Source organism: Drosophila bipectinata, chromosome XL (assembly GCF_030179905.1).
Source record: "Drosophila bipectinata strain 14024-0381.07 chromosome XL, DbipHiC1v2, whole genome shotgun sequence".
NCBI classification, from domain to species: domain Eukaryota; kingdom Metazoa; phylum Arthropoda; class Insecta; order Diptera; family Drosophilidae; genus Drosophila; species Drosophila bipectinata.
In genome coordinates this window covers 21560750-21586874 of record NC_091734.1, presented here as the reverse complement: position 1 = coordinate 21586874, position 26125 = coordinate 21560750, and the positions used below count along the sequence as shown (strand labels likewise).

The 26125-nt window shown below is 45.9% G+C and overlaps 3 protein-coding genes across 3 annotated transcripts in view; all 3 read right to left on the bottom strand.

The window, feature by feature from the left end:
* Positions 1 to 26125, bottom strand: part of Or13a (Odorant receptor 13a) — a 299536-nt gene that overhangs the window by 34564 nt on the left and 238847 nt on the right. The window lies entirely within an intron of this gene.
* LOC122321454 (uncharacterized) lies at positions 14310 to 20042 on the bottom strand. Its single transcript, XM_070277113.1, has 3 exons — positions 19982 to 20042; positions 18150 to 19931; positions 14310 to 18078 (listed from the first exon to the last, which is right to left on the bottom strand). The coding sequence occupies exons 2-3, from the start codon at positions 19817 to 19819 to the stop codon at positions 14310 to 14312; spliced, it is 5439 nt and encodes a 1812-aa protein (XP_070133214.1). The 5' UTR covers positions 19820 to 19931; positions 19982 to 20042.
* LOC122321453 (uncharacterized) lies at positions 20125 to 25905 on the bottom strand. The gene is made up of 3 exons (XM_070277112.1): positions 25845 to 25905; positions 24013 to 25794; positions 20125 to 23941 (listed from the first exon to the last, which is right to left on the bottom strand). Exons 2-3 carry the CDS (start codon positions 25680 to 25682, stop codon positions 20125 to 20127), a joined length of 5487 nt encoding a protein of 1828 aa, XP_070133213.1. The 5' UTR covers positions 25683 to 25794; positions 25845 to 25905.

Here is a 26125-nt window from a genome sequence, read left to right as displayed (position 1 = left end):
CCAGAAAAGAACAACGTCGTTCCAGCAGTAGGGCTCAAGATGATATTAGGAGAATGCCAGTAACGAAAATTGCAGAGCTACCTTATTTAGAAACTGGTATTTCAGGGTGACCCGCGATATTCCGGATCTATCGGTTGGTATTTAGATTTTGGCTCATATTTTCATTTTTATATTTTCTATACCAATTAGACTTAAGATGCACTGTCAATGCTATAAAAATGAATAAGTACCACATATGACAACTTAGCAAGTTTTCTTCAGTATCAATCAAGAAAATGTTCAGTATCTTGTTTCAAGACAGCGAAACAATCAACACACGACAGCGACAACATAGCAAGTTTTCTTCAGTATCAATCAAGAAAATGTTCAGTATCTTGTTTCAAGACAGCGAAACAATCAATAACAATACAGTCCACTAAAAGGCTCTACGCATTTTGGATAATTTAAGTCAACTGCACTAATTTCACCGGCGAAGTGAAAACGGCCTTCATAGCTTTGAATGTCAATATCAATACAAAAATATTTTTTCCCAACTCCTTTTTTCTCTATTCATTACAAAGTAGCGCTAACATACGAATTTTTTAAAATAATCAAAATATCTGATAACTAATAACTTCGAGCGAGTATCAGAAGCAACGAGAGGAATGTCCGTGAGACCTTATAATATTTAGTCAGCCACAAAGTACTAAAGGATCAATCTGATCGAAAAAATTCGCGTAATTCCATGAGCCAGCAGTGCCACGAGAAAATTAAAAAAACATCAAGAACGCAACGCTATCTTCGGGCGAGGCCAAAATTTATATATCCTTGCAGATAAAACTGGATATATATCGCAAGCTTCGGATAAAGTTGTCCGATTCTTATGAAAATATCATAATAAAACCAATTTAAAAAAATAAAAAATCTAAAAAAGTCTCAAGCTTCTATTTTCAAAACACCAAAGTTGGTATTTTTATCAAATACCAAATACCATTTTCGATCGTTCAGTTATGTGGCCGCTATAAGATATTGTTCAGTTATATGGCAGCTATGGGATATATTAGGTCGATCCCGGTCGTTCTGAGTTATATACTGCGTGCAAAAGGAAAGAACCGTGTGTGCAAAGTTTCAAGTCGATAGCTTTCAAACTGAAAGACTAGTTTGCGTAGAAAAACAGACAGACGCACTGTAGTGTGTGAATTTCCAACAGGGCATTCATATCACAGAAAAACATAGAAATTAAGATCTTTTTAAAAAGCTTAAAATGGTTGTATCTATTATTCTCCGGTCACCTTGGATAAGTGAACGAAAATATCACGCGATCTTATCTATTGGGTTTTTGGGTATATCAAGATAATAGTGCAGCAGCAGTTAGGTGAAAGCTTTTTAGAGCTTTTAATGCTAGCATAGCTAGGGCTAGATTTGCATAGGGAAGCTTAGACACTAACTTGCAGACCCATAAGAGATAAGGCTGCATCATATTATAAGCCTAAATTTATGGAAGTAAACTCGTATTTTATTAAAACGAATCTAAGGAAGAATTTATTAAATTTAAGAAATCAGTGAATTAGTGATTTTAGTGATTTTAAGCCAGGTATGTTTTGAAGTTAGTACAGTGTAGTATTCTTTAAAGATTTATTTTCCTCAGTGCCACGTGCCCGTGCGGCTAGTACGGAATTATGTAACCGACTAGTACGGAATTATGTAACCAGCTATTACGGAGTTATATAACCGGCTAGTACCGATGTAATCGTCTAGTTTAAGGAGCTACCTAATTCAGCGATATTCGACCGGAATAAATCCGATAAAATCGGATGGAATTATTTCCATTAAATTCTGGATGACTACACGGAGAGAAAACTCCTGCGAATATGTGGTTACGGTCGTGTCAATCAGCAGTGAATTTTTATATATATTGGCCTGCTTAAATATTCAAAGCTTTGCAGTTTATATTTTGCTTATTTTGTTATGGAGTTTTCACGGAAGAAAATTTCCCTCCCACTTATTATTTTTAATTTTAATTTTGCAAATTATTTAATGATTTAAATTCAAACGATTAGTATATAAATTTCCTTGATTAACTTGATTATTTTAGTATAAATAAATATACATTTTCATATATATATAAGTTACGATTAATTTTAAAGAGAAAGAGTTGAAATTTAATTGAAATTGAAGTACGAACTTTGCAATAGTATTTGAGCATGGCCAAGCAAATTTATTGTATTATTTTTTTTTATTAATTATTATTATAAAAATCTATAGCATTCCTGTCCTTGAGCTCAACGGCGGTGAACTGCGGTAAGTGGATACCACTAAAAGAAATGAAACATACTTTGACCTAAACAGTAAATTTTTTTTGAGTCATGAATCTCCAATAATTTGACTTTATTATATTGCAAATTTCCTAATATTTAATATTAAAATGTAATTATAATTTAATTCTTGAATTTATCCTTATTATATTAATTATTCTTATATATATATATATACTATTATAAATCATGAAGTATAATCCAATTATTTGTACTAGATGTTAAGGAGATATTACTTATCTAAATAGAAAACCTTAATTGTTAAAATGAATCCAGTTTCTTTAAATATTTCTTTGGGTCATTTTAAAAATATGAAAGCTTAAGGTTCTAACCGTTCCGCCGCCGAACCCCTAAATAGCCATGCTGGAACCGCAATAGGTATCATATAGGATAGTGAAATGGGGCGAATAAAAACGTCGTAGATCTCGCCAAGGTTGGGTGGGTTAAGACAAGGGTAAATGACCATCCAATTACCCTACAACTGATAAATTCACTCTCTCTCTCTCCTCTGAAGCTATTTGCATTTTAGGGGATTATTTGTTTCTTTGTTTTCGGATTGTTTTGTTTGTAAAGTAGAATCATCCGGGTTTTCTTATAAATGAGCTAGTGCACTTAATTTATTTCGACGATGTGTAGTATGGATGGACGTGAAAAGAACCTCCCCCATCCGTCGAGCTAAGCCTTAGACAACCAGAAGTGCACGCCCTTCACTCCCATCCATGCGTCCCTAAGGTATATTCTATGGACCTTGCAGAACACCTCGCATCTTGGTTCTGATTGCAACTTATACAGTACCCACACATTACAGCACAGACACAAAGACGGACATGCTTACATCAACTCTGGAGGTGATCCTGATCAAGAATATATGTACTTTATAGGGTCGGAGATGTCTTCTTCACTGCGTTGCACACTTTTGGACAAAATTATAATACCCTCTGCAAGACTATAAAAAGGAACCAATCGACCTGCTGTGATCCCTTTTTATCACTTTCTTGCAGGAGAAATATTTACGTCAGGGTCGGATGAAAGGTAAGTATGTATTTTTTATTTAAGAATGTATATATGTATATATATATATATATATATGAATGTATATTTTATTGTGGATTTAAGTTCCCACCAACCTATACAGGCATACACGGATATGACGCAAGAAATCAGCTGATTGCCTATTTAAACCCTACTGTAGGCTCTAGCGTTGTCTTTTCTTTTGAGTCTTTTAATTGGTTTTCCCGATTTATCAACCGGAAAAATGTATAGAAAATTGTGGTTTGTGGGTGGTTTTCATGCGTTTACTCATGTACGTGTATTGATGATACCAATACATTCAAAAACAAGTACCTGTTTTCCGTTTTCGAGGATCAATAAGTTTTAAGATTTATGCTAAGAATCAATTTTTTAGTATAAATCTTTCCTTGCAAGTTAAAGCATTTTTTACGGGATCTTTTACTAAAAAACCAAAACCAAAAATTTAAAAAATGGAGTCGAAAGTTGTGTGTGACTTGTGCTCATTGCGAGTTTGATTGTGAGTTTATAACTCATTATGAGCGATGTGAAGGCCCGCGAAATGCCTTCTCTGAGATGGAAAAAAAAATCTCAGGCAAACGGTTTGGCCAAAGTTTCCCATAGTATGTATGTATGGGATAGAAATAGAAATTCCTACCATTCCTTTTGTTTTGTTTTGGGTTTTTGAAATAAAGGTTATAGGTTTACCCTCTTGTGACAAAACCGCTATAATCTGGTTGTATTAATTCAAGTTGATTAGTCAGGTTTTGTTTAAGTTCATTGAATGCTTTTTTTTTTCCGGTCTTTCAGAATTTGGAAATGGCTTGTGCATCAATAAGAGCATCAGCTAGCATTCCTGTATTCATCATAAAGCTTAGAGGCCCAGACGACCGAGGGGCGCTCAAGAAACGATTTGTTAGAATATATTAAGTTATTTGTTAATTATTAAGCTAAGAGGAGTTAGTAAGGAAATTTAAAATTCTATATTTTAAGTTAGAGGGACAGGGAAGAGATGTAATAGAGTAGAGACCATTGTAGTTCGAACATAATACCCTAAAAGGGTCATGCAGTGCATATGTCAAACTACAACGGCTAAGGAACAGAGGACTAAAGTTTCGAGTCCTTCTATTAGGAATGTTAAAATTTAAGCGTGTTAGTAAATGCTGGATATCTACATCCCCGTTAATAAGGTTATGCAGAAAAACTACACCGAGCATTGTCCTACGATTTGTTAAGCTAGGTAAGTTTATGAGTAAGAGTCTACTACTATAAGATGGAAGTTGAAGATTTGCATCCCAGTTTAGACCTCTAAGTGAAAAAGTTAGGAAATTCTTTTGTACGGATTCTATGCGGTCCTGATGTACTCCATATTGGGGACTCCAGACACATGAACCGTACTCCAGTATAGGACGGACCAAAGAAATGAATAGTGTTTTGGTTATATAGGGGTCATTAAATTCTTTTGACCACCTTTTGATAAAACCAAGGACTCCTTTAGCCTTATTAACCATTAAGGAAATATGGTCGGCAAATTTAAGTTTGATGTCTAATAGGATGATCATCCGAGATCATTAACCTGGGTTAATTTTTCTAAGGCAATCCCATTAATAGAATAAATAGCTTGCAGAGGGAAAGAACGATAAAAAGACATATGTTTGCATTTAGATCCATTAAGTATTAGATCATTAGCTAAACACCATTTTTGAAAGTTATCAAGGTCAGACTGAAGACTGCATTGGGCAGAGATGGATTTGTACTGAAGACAAAGCTTTACATCATCTGCATACATAAGAACTAGAGAGTTCGTTAAAGCAGGGGGCAAGTCATTTATAAAAAGCGTAAATAATAACGGGCCAAGATGACTTCCTTGAGGGACGCCGTATGTAGCACGGACCAGACGGGACTGTATGTTTTTAAATAAGACTCTTTGTGTCCTTCCATCTAGGTAGCTGGAGGTCCACGTTAAGAGGTCTTTAGGAAAACCCAGCATATTCAGTTTACTCAACAAGACTGAGTGATTAACTGAATCAAATGCTTTGCTGAAGTCTGTGTAAATTACATCGGTTTGATATCCCTTACAAAAGCCATCTATGACAAAGGATGTCAACTCCAATAAGTTAGTGGTGGTGGAGCGACGCTTAAAAAAGCCATGCTGACAAGGAGTGATAATCGAAGAGCAAAGGTGTTGGGTTTGACCCTTAAAAGACCAGATAATAAGTTGTTCTCAGAAAAAAACGGACAGAAAATAAGATTTGCTGCTTGAATGTTATATGCGTAAGGCTGATCAGTCAATTTTGGAGGAGAATAAGTTGTTTGAAAAAATTCTGCGAATAGATCGGCAATGGCCTGATCAGAAGTCGCAGAGGAATTTTCAAACGTAAGCAGGGGTGAAAAAGATACGTGTTTACGCTTAGTGTTTACAAAGTTATAAAACTGCTTTGGATCCTGAGTAAATTGTATCCGGAAGCGGTCAATATAATTCCTATAACATTCAGCGTTATGCACGGTAAAATTCGACCGAGCTAGTAGGTATCTTGAGAAATCAACACTACTGCAGGTTTTTTTATATTTAAGTAAAAGCTTATTTTTTTTATTTTTTAAGTTAGCACCTTGTAATCCAAGGAGGATTTGTTGAAGCGGACGGATATTTCCAAGGCACACATGAGTCAAAAAATTTATGTAAAGTAAAATAAAATTTTTCTAAAGTGACATTAAGATCAGTGCACGCCAGAATATCAGACCAGTCAAATGTATCAGTAAGGCTATTAAGTTTCTGAAAATCAGCTTTACGGAAACAGCGAATCTTATTTACCACGCTTGGAGACATCTGATCGATACCAGGAGTGGTTTCGATTGAGACCTCTAGCGTGGGGTGATATGGATCCTCTGGGGATGAAAGGGGAAAAGCTCTGGAGAGAGCGGTACCATCGGGATCAGATACAATACATAAGTCTAAAAACCGACCTAGCGAATTTCTAACATGATTGATCTGACCTAGGGACATGTCAAACATGCCCGCGGTGAAGTCATGGTAAGTTATAAGTGACAAAGATGTCGAGTTATCGACGTTGGACCACTTTAATTCTGGGATATTAAAGTCGCCCACCGCTACGAGTTGATCACGATCCGTCATAAGATTAGAGACGTATCGAATGGCGGACAAATGCTGCCAATATGTAGTCGGCTCAGACATAGGAGGTATATATATGTAATATATGTAATGTATAACGCTTTAACGGACATAGTGATTTTAACGCAAATAAATTCTATGTCACCAAACTCATGGGATTTCACCTCTTCAGAAGCAAGAGTAGAGTCTACCGAAATGAGGACTCCACCTCCTCTTCGCTGAGATCGATCCCGTCTAACAGTGGTGTACTTACTTGGAAAAACTTCGGAGCTAAAGATCTCCGGATTTAACCAAGTTTCTGTAAATGCTATTATATGGGATGCAAAGAAAGAACTATCAGAATGAACTATCAGCTTGGGGAGTTTGCTACGTAGCCCCCTAGTATTCTGATAGGTAAGAGTTAATACGGAAACTAGTTTTTTGGGTTAGTAGCCAAAGAAGAGGTGGAGGGTTGGTCGGTGGTTCCGATATTGGGAAGTCTCACTCCCACTGGTTTTTTAACTTTTTTCTTCGCGGAACTAGGCTGATGTTCTTGGACGAAAAGATTCTCTGGCCAAAAACTGGGAGAACAAATCGTCTTGAACATCAGCGCGGGCACACGAATCTTGAAATAAGACGTGCGCCGTGTATAATTATATTTAAATTTAGTTATGTCCTCTACCTTTATATCGGCTTTTGTTTTGGCTTTGATATAAGCCGAGATATCAATCTCTGAAGTATCAGGGGCAAGCCGAGAAACAAATATATGTTTCGATGGAGGAATCACCTGTAAGGGCTTTGGTGTCGCAGGTATGAGAACTGCAGCATCAGTCGGTGCCGGTGGTCCGGACAGTGGAATACCTTTTTGGGTGACTCTTATGGGGGTTTCGTTCCCTAGGACCTGTGGTATCACTTGAAGGGATGCCATGGCGGACATATCGGACAATTGCTCATTATCCCTGAGAAATTCGGACGAATTTTTCTCAGTTCTAGCCCTTGGGGTGGCCAGAAATATAAGCGGCTGCATTAATGTCGGCTGAGCAGGCTGAGGCGGATCAGAAACAGCGGATTTCTTACGCTAGGGGACTCATTTAGCAGCTGAAGGCCACTAAACTGAGTGTCCAGCGCACAGAGCTGTTCATTGATTTTACGAAAACCAGTGATCAGCTCTTTAAATCCATTTTTGGTCTGTCTCATGAACGACCTCATTTCGCCTTGCACAGCACGACAATTTTCACAACAATAATGTATCCCAGACCTACGGGAAATGGCATCCGAAACTGAGGCAGTGAATCCGGCACACTTGGCATGTACGACGTTCTCACATAGCCAGCAATGGATGGCAGGCTGGGATGTGGAAATTGTCTTGTTACAAGACTTAATGGCACAGACCAGTTTAAATTCCATTTTATTTATTTATTTATTTTTTTTTTATTTAATAAAACAAAAATTAATATTTAAAAAGTTAAAAAACACAATACCTTGAACCACTGTGCCAAACAAGAAGTTGAAGCGGGAGCTTTGAAAGAGTGCAAAAGAGAAATGCAGAAATACAGATAAGCCGGGGAAGAAGCAGAGCTGAGCTATGCTTGGAATAGAATTTAGGCAAATTATTAATTCGACTCCAAATATAACACAGCACTCGCGCAGCGATACGGCTTAGGCTTTAAGATTGTTAAGATTCACAAGATTTAATTCACATGTATGTAAACACCGGTTTACCAATATTTTTAATAAAACGCAGTGCGCACAAAAAAAACACGACCGTTCGCTTGAAAGAAAGAGAGGGAAGGACAGCTGGTTCGTCCAACTGTACCGACATTTTTTTCGACATATTTTTAGATATTTTACCATTATGGCCTCCTAAATATGAGGTGAGTGGTTATGGTTATAATTATGCTATGTAAGCATAATTACGTACAAACTTTCTATAATAACCTGTTAGGCCAAGAAAGCTCCTAAGCTCTGTGATATTTTTTGGAATTGGGTAATTTTGTATTGCTGCGATTTTAACTGGGTCTCTTTTGATTGCATTATAAGAGTCTACGTATCCAAAAAAGTTGGTTTCTTGCGAAAAAAATTTTGATTTTTCTAAAGAAATTTTCATATTTGCATCGAGAAGGATGTTTATTATTCAAGTTAAATCATTAAAATGTTCCTCTACTGAATTGGAGAATATTATTCTCAGGCAAGTTTTTTCCAACCTGATCTCTTAAAATGTCATCCATGGCTCGTTAGAAGAACCTTGGAGCGTTAGTTAAGCCAAAAGAAATTCTTAAAAATTCTTATTTACCGTTATTTAAAGAAAAAGACGTTTTTTGAATGTCGGATTCTCTCATTAATATTTGATGAAAACCTGATTCCAGGTCAATTGTGGAAAAAAATTTTGCTTTTCCCAGCTAAGCTAATATAACAGATGGATCCTGCATAGGGTATCTATCGGGAATTGTGTTTTCATTTAATTTTTTAAAATCAATGACAAGTCTTAGTTTTGGACTGCCATCTTCATTGTATTCTTTTTTCGGAACTACAAGAACTGGAGAATTATACGGACACCTGCTAGGTTGTATGATTTTTTTGGACAACATTCTTTTAATTTCTTTATTAACAAATTCTGCTACGGATTGGGCATATGGGTATTGTTTACCATATATGGGTCTATCATGTTCAAAGTTTATTTCCCCTCGGAAAGAAATTTGCATATTTATTTTAGAGTGTTCATCTTTGATATGGTTTATCATTATATTTCTTAATTCTTCCATATCATTTTCTGATTTCAATTTTATGTTGTTTGGGCAATGTTTTTTATTTTGTTGCCTGAAGTAGATTGTGTGGTTGTTGACCTTAAATATTCATTTTTTGATTGGAAGGATTTTATTGAACTAAAATCGTTTGAACGCTCTGATTCGGAGCTGCAGTCATAGTCGCTTGTTTCGACGCAGACTGAATTCGATTTAACATGTTTTAACTGGTTAAAATATTTGTTTATTAAGAATTCGTTCAGAGTGTGATTACATTTTTCCTCAATGTGGCATAGATTTTCTTTACACACTTTATTTTTATTTAACACACATTTTTATTTAAATATATTCCCTTTTTAACCCTCTAATACCCAAGAGTGCCTCAATGCACTTATTATATAATTTGTATTATCTAAAAAATGAAACAACTTTTAATAATTTGAATTATATTTGTCAGTTTACAATAAAATTTTGAACTTATGAGTGGAAGCTTTCATAGCTCTCCGAAGCTTTAAAACGGTACTTTTTCTGTGTTGTTTACATGCATCATGCATTCGCGCGCAAAAATTGCTGTGAGATGCGTAGTGTGTTTATGTTAATTAATAAAAGTTAAATAAGTTCAAAGCAGCCAAATAAAAATTATTTTTCATGAAGGTAAGATATTATATTATCCAAATCAAGTTGTATATAAGCAATTTTATACAACAAGTGCGTTGCAGCGGTGAAATTGTGATAAGTGCCTTGAGGCACTGTTGGGACACCACGCGACCTTTTACAAACACCGCTTTTTTCACAACTGCATGCAATTTTTGTGTTTGTTTCTGTTTATTAAATGGTTTCTCATTGAAGACAAACCAAAATGGCAGGTCGAATGCGTAGACGGTTTAAATTATCCGAGTTGACCGATGAACAGTTGCTGGATTTGTTCAATGATGTTGAAACGGACGAGGAACTCTTGGGTAATTCTAGTGATGACGATGAAGACAGCTTGGATTTAGTAGAATCACTTAACGCGGCATTAGAGGACGCCGAAACTATTTCATTTATAGACAATAGCGGAGATATTGTCAAGGAAAACGTACAGCAGCTAGAAAATACCCAAAATCCTGTAAAGAGACCTCGTTCACCACTGCCGACAATTGAATATTCAGTGTGTACATCTGAGCCTTCTTCTGGTGGTTTTAATTGTGCCGGTAAGAAGTCGAAGTCATAAAGTGGTACTCAAATAAGTAATTAATTTATGAACAGGTGTTGAATTAATAAACAAGGTGCCAACTAAGGTAACATGGAGGCAGCAGTCGATGCAGTTACATGTCAACGACATAGCTTTTCGGGGAGATTCTTCACTCCCAGATAGTATAAAGGAACTTGCAACACCTTTGCAGATTTTCTGTTACTTCTTCGATTCACAGATTATGAATATGATTGTTGAAGAAACCATTCGGTCAGCACTAACGAAAAACATAAACAATCAATTCAAATTCAGCATTGACGATGCCCATCACTACATTGGAATTTTAATTTACATGTCAATTTATCGATACCCGAATATAAAAAGCTACTGGGGTATAAATGCATTTGGACCTATAAAACACACCATGTCGCGAAACAAGTTTGAGGAAATCAAAAAATACTTCTCACTGCGGGATGAGAGCAAGCGAGTCCAGAAAGGTGAGCCAGGATACGATTCACTGTATCGCACGCGTACGTTTTTAGATCACCTTAACCAGAGGTTTGACTCCGTGCCAAAGCAAGCACGACTCTGCGTCGATGAACAAATCTGGAGCACAAAAATGAGACACCACCTTCGGCAGTATATGCCTAATAAGCAGCATAAGTGGGGTATTAAGCTGTTTGTGTTGTGCGACTCATTTGGCTATGCCTACCGGTTTGAAATTTTTAGTGGTGCAGGTGACAACGTTATCTTGCCTGCTCATCCAGATCTTGGACCGTCGGCAAACATTGTTGTACGCCTGACAAAAACGGTAGAAAGTTTCAAAAACTACATCATTTATTTTGACAACTTTTACACTTCTTTACCGTTGATGGTTTATCTGCGTGCTAAAGGGATATATAGCCTAGGAACAGTGCGTGTTAATCGCATTCCAAATTGCAAGCTTCCGAATGACATTTCGATCAGGAAACAGCCGAGAGGTTTTTCGACTGAGTATGTCGGTTCGTCATATGGCATCGATATAACAAATGTGTTATGGAAAGACAATAAAGCCGTTTGCTTGCTATCAACTTATGTTGGTATTAAGCCATTTTTGAAATTAAATGCAAATGAATGAATAGCAAAGATAGCTCGTTATGACAAGAAATCTAAAAGACATATTGAGGTTGATTGTCCCCAAATTATTCGGGAATATAATGCCCACATGGGCGGTGTTGACCTCATGGATGGGCTTATGGGTCGTTATCATATTCGAGCAAAAACACAAGATGCAATGACAAGAATTTTTTACCATTTGGTTGATATGGCAGCAACAAATGCGTATGTTTTATACAGGCATATTAAAAAAGAAAACAAGAGCACAGACAAATTGTTGGAGCTTCCGGAGTTTCGGGAAACGTCGCCATTTTTTTTTTAATCAAAATTTTTAAAAATCCCTCTTTCACGGACTAGACAATACAATATACTAACTAAACTTTTTTGAATTTTGGATTTCGGATGAACCGTTTTCGAGAAATCATGTCCACCGCAAGACACCATCGAAAACAGACGATTCGGGAATTCGGCTATAACATTTTTGTTATGTAATATTTTTGTATGAAAAAATTTAATTAAGTACCCAGAAACATGTACTAAACAACGTGGGTAAAACATTTTTCATAAATATTTTCTATGGTGTCAAAAAAAAATCGATAAAAATCCATATTTTTGTGCGGTACAACTGTATATAACCCCTTAAGGATTCAAATACTGCAGCAAAACGGCCAGCTTTCTGGCCACTGGACAAAGTTATCGCAACGTACCATGGAGCTGACCCTATGGTTCGGGCTTGTTCAGATACGATGTTTCAGGGCGAGCCGGGATGTTGAGAGAAACGGAATCCATTCTAGCGACGTTGCTAATATTCAATGATATATATTAACTATGGAAATAGTTTGACAATAACAGTTTTTTAAGAAACCTTCCTGTTTTTACAGAAAGAACTTATCCTGCACTTACGCTACAAAAACTCGCAGTTTGTATAGACGAAAGGGGATGTGGCAAAATTTTGGAACAAAATTGAACTGCGTTGGCATTGAAGAAGTATCCATGCCAAATCATTTAGCTTTATCTCTTATAGTCTCGGAGATCCACCCGCTCTACTGACCGCTGACCTCATTCCGACTCCCGAGTTCGCAGTGTAAAACCCCCCTCCAATATCGAAACAAATTTCGCATCAACAACAAGCAGTGCTACAATTTCTGCAATCACAGCGACAAGCAATGTAATTCAAAATACCGAGTCAACGACTACAGCGAGTAAAATAAGAAAAACTTCGGAATGTGCCAAAGCGGCCCCGCCAACATAGACTGGAATAGATCGCTACATCCAAATCAAGCGTAAGATTAGCCCGCAGAGTAATCCGGCAGGCAATAAACCAAAAATAACCGCATCCAGAAGATCGACGAAGGACCAGACAGATCCAGAAGTAACAGATTTGCTCTACTGGCGGAGATTGAGGAAAACCAACCAGCAAAAGACACCGAAAAAAGAATTTTATTCGCCGCCAAGAATTTTATTAAGATTTTAAATAAAGATAAAAAGCCACAACCCCTCTTCAAGCTCGACCAGAAAGCTGGACGCTGAAGAAGAACGAAGTTTACCCGATCTACAAGCTGCAATTTTTTTTGCATCGGAGAATCACTGTTAAAGAGCCACATAAGCGAAACGGTCCAGTGCAATGCACTTGGTTTTGGAAAAGCTCGGTTTTGGATGGGTTTACACATAGTCCGTTCCTAACTGCCCATGTTGAGAGAACCCTAAGTTTGTCCGTCATGCGGTCGCACAGAGTCTGGGGAAATTATTCAGAGAAGGCAATTGCGACATCATCCGCAAAAGCGTTAGCCTTGCAACCACCACCTTTTAGGGATCGTACTTGTAGTAGGCTATTAACCGCCACGTTCTACAGTAGGGATGAGAGTACACCTCCTTGCGGAGTGCCTCTTCTGACGTGTCTTTGAATAGATTCTCCTCCTAATAACGTTTACACAGTCCTGTTAACCAAGATCTGCTTTATAAAGCGTACGGATTGATCGTCTATTCCTAGTCTCGTCAGCGCATTGATTATCGAGCATGGCCGGATGTTGTTAAACGCACGTTCTATGTCTAGAAAAGCAATGAGTGTCACTAAGTGCCTTTTCGACGAACGTAGGGATCTCGTGGAGTGCCGTCTCCGTGGATCGGTCCTTCCTATACGCATGCTGTGATCCCGAGATATCATCTGGGTTGATGGTAAGATAAATGTGGAGGCTGATAAAAAAAAAACACATTAAAATAGCATTCTTACGAAATCTGAACTCTCTAACTATTAAAACACCAAAGTAATAGTATTTCCGATGAATCAGTTTTATGGCGGCAATATAATATAGCCGATCCTTATTAAATTCCTTATTATCGGCCGATCCTTATTAAATTTGGCTTTCATATTATTTTGCCAAAAATAGCTCTCTAGAATGTTTACAAAGTTCCAAGTTTATATCTTTAAAAATACGAACGTTGGGTCATTTCCGATTGTTCAGTTATATGAACAATTCATTTGTTATATTCATTTCCAATCGTTCAGTTATATGGCAGCTATAGGATATAGTCGGCCGATCCTTATGAAATTAAGCATGTCGTATTATTTTGGCAAAAATAACATTCATGTAAAATTTAAACTCTCTAACTGTCACCGCTTGGCCGATCACGGGAATGCCTTATAACACTCGTAAATTGGACAAATGTTGAAGTGTAGTGTAACGAGCGTTTTATTCTAAAAGAAAATGGTTCTTAACCTGATACATAATTACTTATCCTACATACCGCAGTTTCTCTTCCCCTTTCTGTGATGGCGCAAATCGATGTGATTATCCGCCAAATATTCTATTCCTGTTTACCCTATTTTAGTGCGACCAACTAACCTAAACTAAATACTAGACTTCATAAAAATCCTGACTATCGATAGCCTAATCCGTTCCGCGACATCCCCACCCCCGTGAAGCAGCCGCATTCACCACGTCCAGGACAGCTAGCTTCGAAGCGGGACGCATAGTCTTGGCTCGATCGGTAGTCCGCACCGCTGCTCGACGAGGTACTCCATCCTTCCCGGTGAACACCTCTTCCACGACGCCTCGTTTCCATTCCCTTCGTGGTATGGCTGGATCGCAGATGAATACCAGGTCTCCTCGACGGATGGGCTCGACGCGCTTGCACCATTTCTCCCTGCGCACAAGAGTTGGCAGGTACTCATGCACCCAACGCTTCCAGAAACGATCGCGCATCATCCTTGCTATGCGCCACTGCTTCCTAGTAGCGGATCTCACGGGCTCCTGTCCATCATCCTTGGGGAGATCTGGGATATCCGATGCTCCTTTCAGCAAATCGTTGGGCGTCAGTGGAGCCTCCTGGTCCACCGTCACCGGTAGATGAGTGAGCGGACGAGAGTTTACGATGCTCTCCGCCTCAATCAGCAGGTTCTGCAGTACATGCTCCTTGGGCGCGAGCTCCTTCATTGTGTGCGCCAACACCTTCTTCACGCACTGCACCATCCTCTCCCAGGCACCGCCTTCAGCTGGGTTCGCCGGGCAGTTGAAGATCCATTCGACTCCCTTAGACGACAGCTCGCCTTGGATCTGTGCAGGCTCGAACACTTCGCTGAACCTCTTAGCCTCGCGGTCGGCTCCAACGAAGTTCTTCCCATTGTCGCTCCTTATCCTGACCACTGGTCCACGGCGGCTCATGAAGTTCCTCATGGCGATTATGCAGGAGTCGGTCGACAAATCGTGAGCCATCTCCAAGTGGATAGCCCTCGTGGTCAGGCACGTAAACAGTGCCACCCACCTCTTCTCTGTGCGACGTCCAATTGTCACAAGGAGCGGCCCAAAGTAGTCCAGGCCAGTAGACTTAAATGGCCATCCGTTGGCCTCTAGCCGATCCGCAGGTAAGGGGCCCATCTCGGGCTGTGTGGGTCGTGCCTTCCGCAGCTTGCAAACGTTGCATTTGCTCACCACCCTCCGTAGCAGCCTCCGCAAGTTCGTTATCCAGAACTTGCTCCGAATCGATCCGATCGTCGCCTCCGTGTTTTGGTGGCACATCCTTTCGTGGTGTTGCTGCACGATCAGCTCTGCCAGCGCCTCCTCGTGAGACAGTATGATCGGCCGACGTGCGTTGTATGGCACACACGTCGCGTCGTCGATCCTTCCACTGGCTCTCAATACTCCGTCCTCGTCAAGGTATGGGGACAGTCCGTGCAGTCGGCTGTCCTTGGCGGCGTTTCCTTGGCTGTCCTCAGCAAACGCTTCTCGCTGCGACTGCCGTATCAATGCGCGTTCTGCTTCAGCGCACTCGATCGCGGTCAATCCATAGACCTCTTCATCGCGACGTATTCCACGGCATCGTCGAACAAATCTGAGCGCCCACGCAGTCGTCCTCACCAGTCGATTATAGCTGGAGAACCTCTGCAAGGGTATAAAGTTTACCGTGACCAAGGCAAACTCACATTTCATTTCCTCGTCATCGGTCGTCGGAGGAATCCAGTCCTCGCTCGATCTCGGCCAGCTCTCCTCTGGTCCTCGTAAAAACGGCGGTCCGTTTAGCCATCGCGAACCGATGCTCAGGTCCACGGCCTTGCGCGGCCTTGTTGCGTCATCAGCCACGTTTTCGGCGGACGGGATCCATCTCCACTTGGACGCCTCTGTCGATTCCAAAATCTCCGCCACCCGGTTTCCGACGAACTGTTTGTATCTCCGGTGGGTGTTGCTTATCCAGTGCAACACAGTCTTGGAGTCCGTCCATAGCGCACAGCTGCTGATCGCCACACCGTGCTCCTGCTTGACGGTGTCCATCAATCTCGTGCCCAATACCGCTGCTTGGAGTTTCAGACGCGGGATCGACATGGTTCTCATCGGGGCGCATTTCGTTTTGGAGCTTATGAAGTGCGCCTTCACGTCTCCGTTCTCGTACGTGGCCCGCCAGTAGGCCGCTGCTGCGAACGCCGATTGACTGGAGTCCACGAAGATGTGCAGCTGTAGCGTCCGCACTCGTCCGCCGCCAAAGTAGTGGCGCGGGCATCGGAACTCCTGGATCCGACTCATCCCTTGCCGCCAATCCTCGAAGGCTGCGGCCAATTCATCCGGTAGCGACTCGTCCCAGTTGACTCCTCTCCGCCAAATCTCTCTCAGCAGCAGTTTGGCAATCACCATGTAGCAGCTCAGGAATCCAATCGGGTCAAACGTAGACATCACCAAGCTTAGGAACTCCCTCTTGGTAGGGACTCGTTCCCCCGTCATTACGTTCCTCGGGACTCGATGGTACTTGACGCCGAACTTGAACTCATCGGTAGCCGGCTGCCAGTACATCCCAAGCACCTTCTCCTCAGCTTCGGTCCATCCGACGCTGGCGATGGGCTCAAGTGGGTTCAGCGCTTTGACCACACTTGCCGAACTGGAGGTAAATCGGCACAAATCAAAACCAGCTTCAGCGTGAATTTCTCTCACCCGTGTCGAGATGGCGATAGCTTCGTCCTCGCTGGCGAAACTGTCGACGTAGTCATCCACGTAGTGGTATTGGTTGATGGCCAGGGCTGCTCGCGGGTCCGTGCTGCTATACCGCAAGGCATTCACGGTCTTCACGTAGTCCGCCGAACATGGTGAGCAGGCCGCTCCGAACGTCATTACTGCCATCTCGTATACGTCCGGCTCTCGCTGGTCGTCTCCGTCTCTCCACAGAAACCTCTGGGCGCATCTGTCCTTCGGCTGCATCAGTACCTGATGAAACATCTCCTTGATGTCTGCACAAACTCCAACCGCTCCTTCCCGAAAATGGAAGAGCACTGCTGGGAGGGGCTTGTAGCGCTGTGGGCCTTTCAGTAGCGCTGAATTCAAGGACACACCGTCCACCTTGGCAGCTGCATCGAAAACCAGCCGGATTTTCCCAGGCTTGTTCGGGTTTTCCACTCCGAAGTGCGGCAGGTACCACACTTTGCCCTCCTGAAACCTCTGGACTTCCTGGGCCTCGGAAGTCGACGCGAAGTCCACATCGCGCTTCATTTTACGCTCTATGTTGACGAGCCTCCTGAGGGCCATGCTGTAGCTCTCCGGCAATCTCACTTCGTCGTCCTTCCATAGCAGCCCGGTCTCGTATCTCTGGCCTACACGTTTGGTCGTCTTCTCCAGGGTGCTCAGGGCCCGTGCGTCGCCGCTATCTCCGACTGACGGCTCCAGGTCCACTCTGCCAGCTGCGGCTGGCTGCACCGGCTTCGCTCCGAAATTCTCGGTCTCGAAGTAGTCGCTGACCATCTTCTCCAGAAGATCATCCTGGGGCACGGCTAGGAGGCACGAATTCAGAAGCGGCGAGCTCGGCTTTCCGTTCACCGGTCCATATACCACCCATCCAAGTGCGGTGTCTGCTGCAAACGGCCCTCCAGATCCATAACTTTTGGTCCTGAAGGGTACTCCTAAGTGCGCATGATCCAGTCCAATTAGGATCCTCGGCGTCGCATTGTTGTACGGCATCACCGGCAGACGTGTGTTCGCCTTCACTGCTTGTACATCCTCCTGACGCAGGCTTGGCATCGGAAGGTTCAGATTGGCCACTCCGTACACATTTTTCAGCCCATGGCGCTTTGGTTTGCCCGCTGCGCTGATCTGCAGGCTGACCACCTTCGTGTGCTCTTTGGCGGATTTTCCACCAAACCATTGCACGTTCAGCTGTCGACTCTCGCCTTTCAGGTTCAGGCTGCGGATGAGTTCGTCGTCGATGAGTGTGACAGACGATCCTTCATCCAGCAGTCGCTGGAATCCACTGACCGTGGCACTCCTCTCCGATTGTTGCCGTCTCTGTACGGCTGTCGGTCCTGATCCCTCCTGTGGCCCCCATCTGCGACTGGCGGCCGTTTGGATCGTTCAGGTACTTCGTGGAGCAGGTGGTGATGCCTCATCTGGCATCCGAGGACGTTGCATCCGCGGCTCTTCCTGCAGAACCGGGACATGTGTCCGGGCTCCAGGCACGAGAAGCACAGTCGTCGCTTCCTCGCGGACTCGATCCGTGTCGTTGTAGAGGCGCTGATGAAGTCCTTGCAGTCCCTGACCTGGTGCTGTCCCTCGCATATAGGGCAGCATCTGGGGCGGTCGACATATCGATCCTCCTCGCGAACACTATTCGCGTGCAGAATCCTTCGCTTCGGTTGTTCCCTGGCTCCGGCGTCCGTGACAGTGCACACCAGTTTGGCGAATTCATGGAGCCACTCGCTCAGGTGCGCCACCGTCGGATACGGCTGTATCGTGGCCGCGTGCCTTGCCCAATCCAACCTCTTGCTTAGCGGCAACTTGGCTATCAGCTCCTCCATTAGGGTTGGGTTGGCTAAGTGCTGGCTGCCGGTCGCGGTCGACTGCAGGAACGCTGACAGGTTGCTAACCTTCGTCGCGAACGGCACGATCCTCGCGATGTTGGCCTCCTGAATCGGCTGCACTTCGCGCACGCTCTCCAATTGGCTGCGGATCAGTTGCTCCGGGCGTCCATACCGGAATCGTAGCTGCTCCATAACAGCTTGTACGTTGCTGGGATGGATGAGCAACGACTTCACTGTTTCGCGAGCCTCTCCCTTCAGGGCTTTCACTAGCCTCTGGTTGTTCTCCAACTCGGTGCACTGGTAGGCTGCAGTTGTCTCCGTGAACGCACACAGGAATATTGGCCATTCCTCTGGCTGACCCTCGAAATAGGGAAGATCAGGTAGTCTGCGTGGCGTCCATCCTTGTATGCTTGTCGTCGGCGCTCCATATGATATGGGCGATGGCGCAGGTACCTCTGGGTGAACATAACCTAGCACCGGCTGTGCTGCGGCGGTCACACAAGATGGCGGAGAATAGCGCAGCATTGTTGTTGTCGACACAGGTTGCCCGTTTGCCCAATGGCCGCCAAGCGTCGGCGCCAAATTCGCACTCCATTGTGGCGGCAAATTTGTACTCACTTGTGCCGGCAACTGCAGCGATGGCGTCACTCCGAGATCCGTTTGCAGATTGTCCCTCATCTGCCTGGGCAGGTTTTCGCTCAAACTCTGCCGTGGCGCTGCTCCATGAAGTGGCAGCGTTCCACTCGAACATGGCGGTGTATTCGCTGCACCGCTCACTCCAACGCCGCGTGCCCCGATTCCAACGGGATCTCTGGCGGCCTCTGCTTGTCCTCCACTTGCTCTTGCCTTCGCCAGCTCCGACTCCAGACGTGCGATCCTTTCCATTAAGGCCGCCACTACAGTTGTGGGATCCGTAATCTGCCCCGTCGCTTCGGGCTGCAGGTTACTTGCCGCTTTCCTGGCGGCTGTTCCACTTTCCTTCGGAGTCTGTGGCCTCTGTCGATCACCAGCCACACTCGCAGAGCTGGTCGCGGTGCCAGTTGCTGTGGCCGTGGTGGTCGCTGTTGCGGGAACGCCCGAGGCTTCCAGCCTGGGGCTCCGCCTGGGTGAGTGCTTCGTGGGCATCATCAATGCAGAGTGCGAATAAAAGAATTTGTCACCGCTTGGCCGATCACGGGAATGCCTTATAACACTCGTAAATTGGACAAATGTTGAAGTGTAGTGTAACGAGCGTTTTATTCTAAAAGAAAATGGTTCTTAACCTGATACATAATTACTTATCCTACATACCGCAGTTTCTCTTCCCCTTTCTGTGATGGCGCAAATCGATGTGTTTATCCGCCAAATATTCTATTCCTGTTTACCCTATTTTAGTGCGACCAACTAACCTAAACTAAGTACTAGACTTCATAAAAATCCTGACTATCGATAGCCTAATCCGTTCCGCGACATCCCCACCCCCGTGAAGCAGCCGCATTCACCACGTCCAGGACAGCTAGCTTCGAAGCGGGACGCATAGTCTTGGCTCGATCGGTAGTCCGCACCGCTGCTCGACGAGGTACTCCATCCTTCCCGGTGAACACCTCTTCCACGACGCCTCGTTTCCATTCCCTTCGTGGTATGGCTGGATCGCAGATGAATACCAGGTCTCCTCGACGGATGGGCTCGACGCGCTTGCACCATTTCTCCCTGCGCACAAGAGTTGGCAGGTACTCATGCACCCAACGCTTCCAGAAACGATCGCGCATCATCCTTGCTATGCGCCACTGCTTCCTAGTAGCGGATCTCACGGGCTCCTGTCCATCATCCTTGGGGAGATCTGGGATATCCGATGCTCCTTTCAGCAAATCGTTGGGCGTCAGTGGAGCCTCCTGGTCCACCGTCACCGGTAGATGAGTGAGCGGACGAGAGTTTACGATGCTCTCCGCCTCAATCAGCAGGTTCTGCAGTACATGCTCCTTGGGCGCGAGCTCCTTCATTGTGTGCGCCAACACCTTCTTCACGCACTGCACCATCCTCTCCCAGGCACCGCCTTCAGCTGGGTTCGCCGGGCAGTTGAAGATCCATTCGACTCCCTTAGACGACAGCTCGCCTTGGATCTGTGCAGGCTCGAACACTTCGCTGAACCTCTTGGCCTCGCGGTCGGCTCCAACAAAGTTCTTCCCATTGTCGCTCCTTATCCTCACCACTGGTCCACGGCGGCTCATGAAGTTCCTCATGGCGATTATGCAGGAGTCGGTCGACAAATCGTGAGCCATCTCCAAGTGGATAGCCCTCGTGGTCAGGCACGTAAACAGTGCCACCCACCTCTTCTCTGTGCGACGTCCAATTGTCACAAGGAGCGGCCCAAAGTAGTCCAGGCCAGTAGACTTAAATGGCCATCCGTTGGCCTCTAGCCGATCCGCAGGTAAGGGGCCCATCTCGGGCTGTGTGGGTCGTGCCTTCCGCAGCTTGCAAACGTTGCATTTGCTCACCACCCTCCGTAGCAGCCTCCGCAAGTTCGTTATCCAGAACTTGCTCCGAATCGATCCGATCGTCGCCTCCGTGTTTTGGTGGCACATCCTTTCGTGGTGTTGCTGCACGATCAGCTCTGCCAGCGCCTCCTCGTGAGACAGTATGATCGGCCGACGTGCGTTGTATGGCACACACGTCGCGTCGTCGATCCTTCCACTGGCTCTCAATACTCCGTCCTCGTCAAGGTATGGGGACAGTCCGTGCAGTCGGCTGTCCTTGGCGGCGTTTCCTTGGCTGTCCTCAGCAAACGCTTCTCGCTGCGACTGCCGTATCAATGCGCGTTCTGCTTCAGCGCACTCGATCGCGGTCAATCCATAGACCTCTTCATCGCGACGTATTCCACGGCATCGTCGAACAAATCTGAGCGCCCACGCAGTCGTCCTCACCAGTCGATTATAGCTGGAGAACCTCTGCAAGGGTATAAAGTTTACCGTGACCAAGGCAAACTCACATTTCATTTCCTCGTCATCGGTCGTCGGAGGAATCCAGTCCTCGCTCGATCTCGGCCAGCTCTCCTCTGGTCCTCGTAAAAACGGCGGTCCGTTTAGCCATCGCGAACCGATGCTCAGGTCCACGGCCTTGCGCGGCCTTGTTGCGTCATCAGCCACGTTTTCGGCGGACGGGATCCATCTCCACTGGGACGCCTCTGTCGATTCCAAAATCTCCGCCACCCGGTTTCCGACGAACTGTTTGTATCTCCGGTGGGTGTTGCTTATCCAGTGCAACACAGTCTTGGAGTCCGTCCATAGCGCACAGCTGCTGATCGCCACACCGTGCTCCTGCTTGACGGTGTCCATCAATCTCGTGCCCAATACCGCTGCTTGGAGTTCCAGACGCGGGATCGACATGGTTCTCATCGGGGCGCATTTCGTTTTGGAGCTTATGAAGTGCGCCTTCACGTCTCCGTTCTCGTACGTGGCCCGCCAGTAGGCCGCTGCTGCGAACGCCGATTGACTGGAGTCCACGAAGATGTGCAGCTGTAGCGTCCGCACTCGTCCGCCGCCAAAGTAGTGGCGCGGGCATCGGAACTCCTGGATCCGACTCATCCCTTGCCGCCAATCCTCGAAGGCTGCGGCCAATTCATCCGGTAGCGACTCGTCCCAGTTGACTCCTCTCCGCCAAATCTCTCTCAGCAGCAGTTTGGCAATCACCATGTAGCAGCTCAGGAATCCAATCGGGTCAAACGTAGACATCACCAAGCTTAGGAACTCCCTCTTGGTAGGGACTCGTTCCCCCGTCATTACGTTCCTCGGGACTCGATGGTACTTGACGCCGAACTTGAACTCATCGGTAGCCGGCTGCCAGTACATCCCAAGCACCTTCTCCTCAGCTTCGGTCCATCCGACGCTGGCGATGGGCTCAAGTGGGTTCAGCGCTTTGACCACACTTGCCGAACTGGAGGTAAATCGGCAAAAATCAAAACCAGCTTCAGCGTGAATTTCTCTCACCCGTGTCGAGATGGCGATAGCTTCGTCCTCGCTGGCGAAACTGTCGACGTAGTCATCCACGTAGTGGTATTGGTTGATGGCCAGGGCTGCTCGCGGGTCCGTGCTGCTATACCGCAAGGCATTCACGGTCTTCACGTAGTCCGCCGAACATGGTGAGCAGGCCGCTCCGAACGTCATTACTGCCATCTCGTATACGTCCGGCTCTCGCTGGTCGTCTCCGTCTCTCCACAGAAACCTCTGGGCGCATCTGTCCTTCGGCTGCATCAGTACCTGATGAAACATCTCCTTGATGTCTGCACAAACTCCAACCGCTCCTTCCCGAAAATGGAAGAGCACTGCTGGGAGGGGCTTGTAGCGCTGTGGGCCTTTCAGTAGCGCTGAATTCAAGGACACACCGTCCACCTTGGCAGCTGCATCGAAAACCAGCCGGATTTTCCCAGGCTTGTTCGGGTTTTCCACTCCGAAGTGCGGCAGGTACCACACTTTGCCCTCCTGAAACCTCTGGACTTCCTGGGCCTCCAGTCGTCGTGCGTATCCCTTCTTGACATAATCATCCATTATCCGGATGTAAGCCGACGCGAAGTCCACATCGCGCTTCATTTTACGCTCTATGTTGACGAGCCTCCTGAGGGCCATGCTGTAGCTCTCCGGCAATCTCACTTCGTCGTCCTTCCATAGCAGCCCGGTCTCGTATCTCTGGCCTACACGTTTGGTCGTCTTCTCCAGGGTGCTCAGGGCCCGTGCGTCGCCGCTATCTCCGACTGACGGCTCCAGGTCCACTCTGCCAGCTGCGGCTGGCTGCACCGGCTTCGCTCCGAAATTCTCGGTCTCGAAGTAGTCGCTGACCATCTTCTCCAGAAGATCATCCTGGGGCACGGCTAGGAGGCACGAATTCAGAAGCGGCGAGCTCGGCTTTCCGTTCACCGGTCCATATACCACCCATCCAAGTGCGGTGTCTGCTGCAAACGGCCCTCCAGATCCATAACTTTTGGTCCTGAAGGGTACTCCTAAGTGCGCATGATCCAGTCCAATTAGGATCCTCGGCGTCGCATTGTTGTACGGCATCACCGGCAGACGTGTGTTCGCCTTCACTGCTTGTACATCCTCCTGACGCAGGCTTGGCATCGGAAGGTTCAGATTGGCCACTCCGTACACATTTTTCAGCCCATGGCGCTTTGGTTTGCCCGCTGCGCTGATCTGCAGGCTGACCACCTTCGTGTGCTCTTTGGCGGATTTTCCACCAAACCATTGCACGTTCAGCTGTCGACTCTCGCCTTTCAGGTTCAGGCTGCGGATGAGTTCGTCGTCGATGAGTGTGACAGACGATCCTTCATCCAGCAGTCGCTGGAATCCACTGACCGTGGCACTCCTCTCCGATTGTTGCCGTCTCTGTACGGCTGTCGGTCCTGATCCCTCCTGTGGCCCCCATCTGCGACTGGCGGCCGTTTGGATCGTTCAGGTACTTCGTGGAGCAGGTGGTGATGCCTCATCTGGCATCCGAGGACGTTGCATCCGCGGCTCTTCCTGCAGAACCGGGACATGTGTCCGGGCTCCAGGCACGAGAAGCACAGTCGTCGCTTCCTCGCGGACTCGATCCGTGTCGTTGTAGAGGCGCTGATGAAGTCCTTGCAGTCCCTGACCTGGTGCTGTCCCTCGCATATAGGGCAGCATCTGGGGCGGTCGACATATCGATCCTCCTCGCGAACACTATTCGCGTGCAGAATCCTTCGCTTCGGTTGTTCCCTGGCTCCGGCGTCCGTGACAGTGCACACCAGTTTGGCGAATTCATGGAGCCACTCGCTCAGGTGCGCCACCGTCGGATACGGCTGTATCGTGGCCGCGTGCCTTGCCCAATCCAACCTCTTGCTTAGCGGCAACTTGGCTATCAGCTCCTCCATTAGGGTTGGGTTGGCTAAGTGCTGGCTGCCGGTCGCGGTCGACTGCAGGAACGCTGACAGGTTGCTAACCTTCGTCGCGAACGGCACGATCCTCGCGATGTTGGCCTCCTGAATCGGCTGCACTTCGCGCACGCTCTCCAATTGGCTGCGGATCAGTTGCTCCGGGCGTCCATACCGGAATCGTAGCTGCTCCATAACAGCTTGTACGTTGCTGGGATGGATGAGCAACGACTTCACTGTTTCGCGAGCCTCTCCCTTCAGGGCTTTCACTAGCCTCTGGTTGTTCTCCAACTCGGTGCACTGGTAGGCTGCAGTTGTCTCCGTGAACGCACACAGGAATATTGGCCATTCCTCTGGCTGACCCTCGAAATAGGGAAGATCAGGTAGTCTGCGTGGCGTCCATCCTTGTATGCTTGTCGTCGGCGCTCCATATGATATGGGCGATGGCGCAGGTACCTCTGGGTGAACATAACCTAGCACCGGCTGTGCTGCGGCGGTCACACAAGATGGCGGAGAATAGCGCAGCATTGTTGTTGTCGACACAGGTTGCCCGTTTGCCCAATGGCCGCCAAGCGTCGGCGCCAAATTCGCACTCCATTGTGGCGGCAAATTTGTACTCACTTGTGCCGGCAACTGCAGCGATGGCGTCACTCCGAGATCCGTTTGCAGATTGTCCCTCATCTGCCTGGGCAGGTTTTCGCTCAAACTCTGCCGTGGCGCTGCTCCATGAAGTGGCAGCGTTCCACTCGAACATGGCGGTGTATTCGCTGCACCGCTCACTCCAACGCCGCGTGCCCCGATTCCAACGGGATCTCTGGCGGCCTCTGCTTGTCCTCCACTTGCTCTTGCCTTCGCCAGCTCCGACTCCAGACGTGCGATCCTTTCCATTAAGGCCGCCACTACAGTTGTGGGATCCGTAATCTGCCCCGTCGCTTCGGGCTGCAGGTTACTTGCCGCTTTCCTGGCGGCTGTTCCACTTTCCTTCGGAGTCTGTGGCCTCTGTCGATCACCAGCCACACTCGCAGAGCTGGTCGCGGTGCCAGTTGCTGTGGCCGTGGTGGTCGCTGTTGCGGGAACGCCCGAGGCTTCCAGCCTGGGGCTCCGCCTGGGTGAGTGCTTCGTGGGCATCATCAATGCAGAGTGCGAATAAAAGAATTTGTCACCGCTTGGCCGATCACGGGAATGCCTTATAACACTCGTAAATTGGACAAATGTTGAAGTGTAGTGTAACGAGCGTTTTATTCTAAAAGAAAATGGTTCTTAACCTGATACATAATTACTTATCCTACATACCGCAGTTTCTCTTCCCCTTTCTGTGATGGCGCAAATCGATGTGTTTATCCGCCAAATATTCTATTCCTGTTTACCCTATTTTAGTGCGACCAACTAACCTAAACTAAATACTAGACTTCATAAAAATCCTGACTATCGATAGCCTAATCCGTTCCGCGACACTAACTCTAAAAACACAAATGTTATACCATTTCCGATGGTTAGTTATCAGTTATATGGCAGCTATAGGATATTGTGAACCGACCCCGGTCGTTCGGACCTTTTTACTGCGTGCAAAGAAA

Excerpts from the sequence above, each read along its gene's own strand:
- LOC122321454 (XM_070277113.1), bottom strand. The coding sequence starts at position 19,819 with ATGATGCCCACGAAGCACTCACCCAGGCGGAGCCCCAGGCTGGAAGCC. Across the intron at positions 18,079-18,149 it reads AATCGGAGAGGAGTGCCACG|CCTGAACCTGAAAGGCGAGA; the intron begins GTCAGTGGATTC and ends ACTCATCCGCAG.
- LOC122321453 (XM_070277112.1), bottom strand. The coding sequence starts at position 25,682 with ATGATGCCCACGAAGCACTCACCCAGGCGGAGCCCCAGGCTGGAAGCC. Across the intron at positions 23,942-24,012 it reads AATCGGAGAGGAGTGCCACG|CCTGAACCTGAAAGGCGAGA; the intron begins GTCAGTGGATTC and ends ACTCATCCGCAG.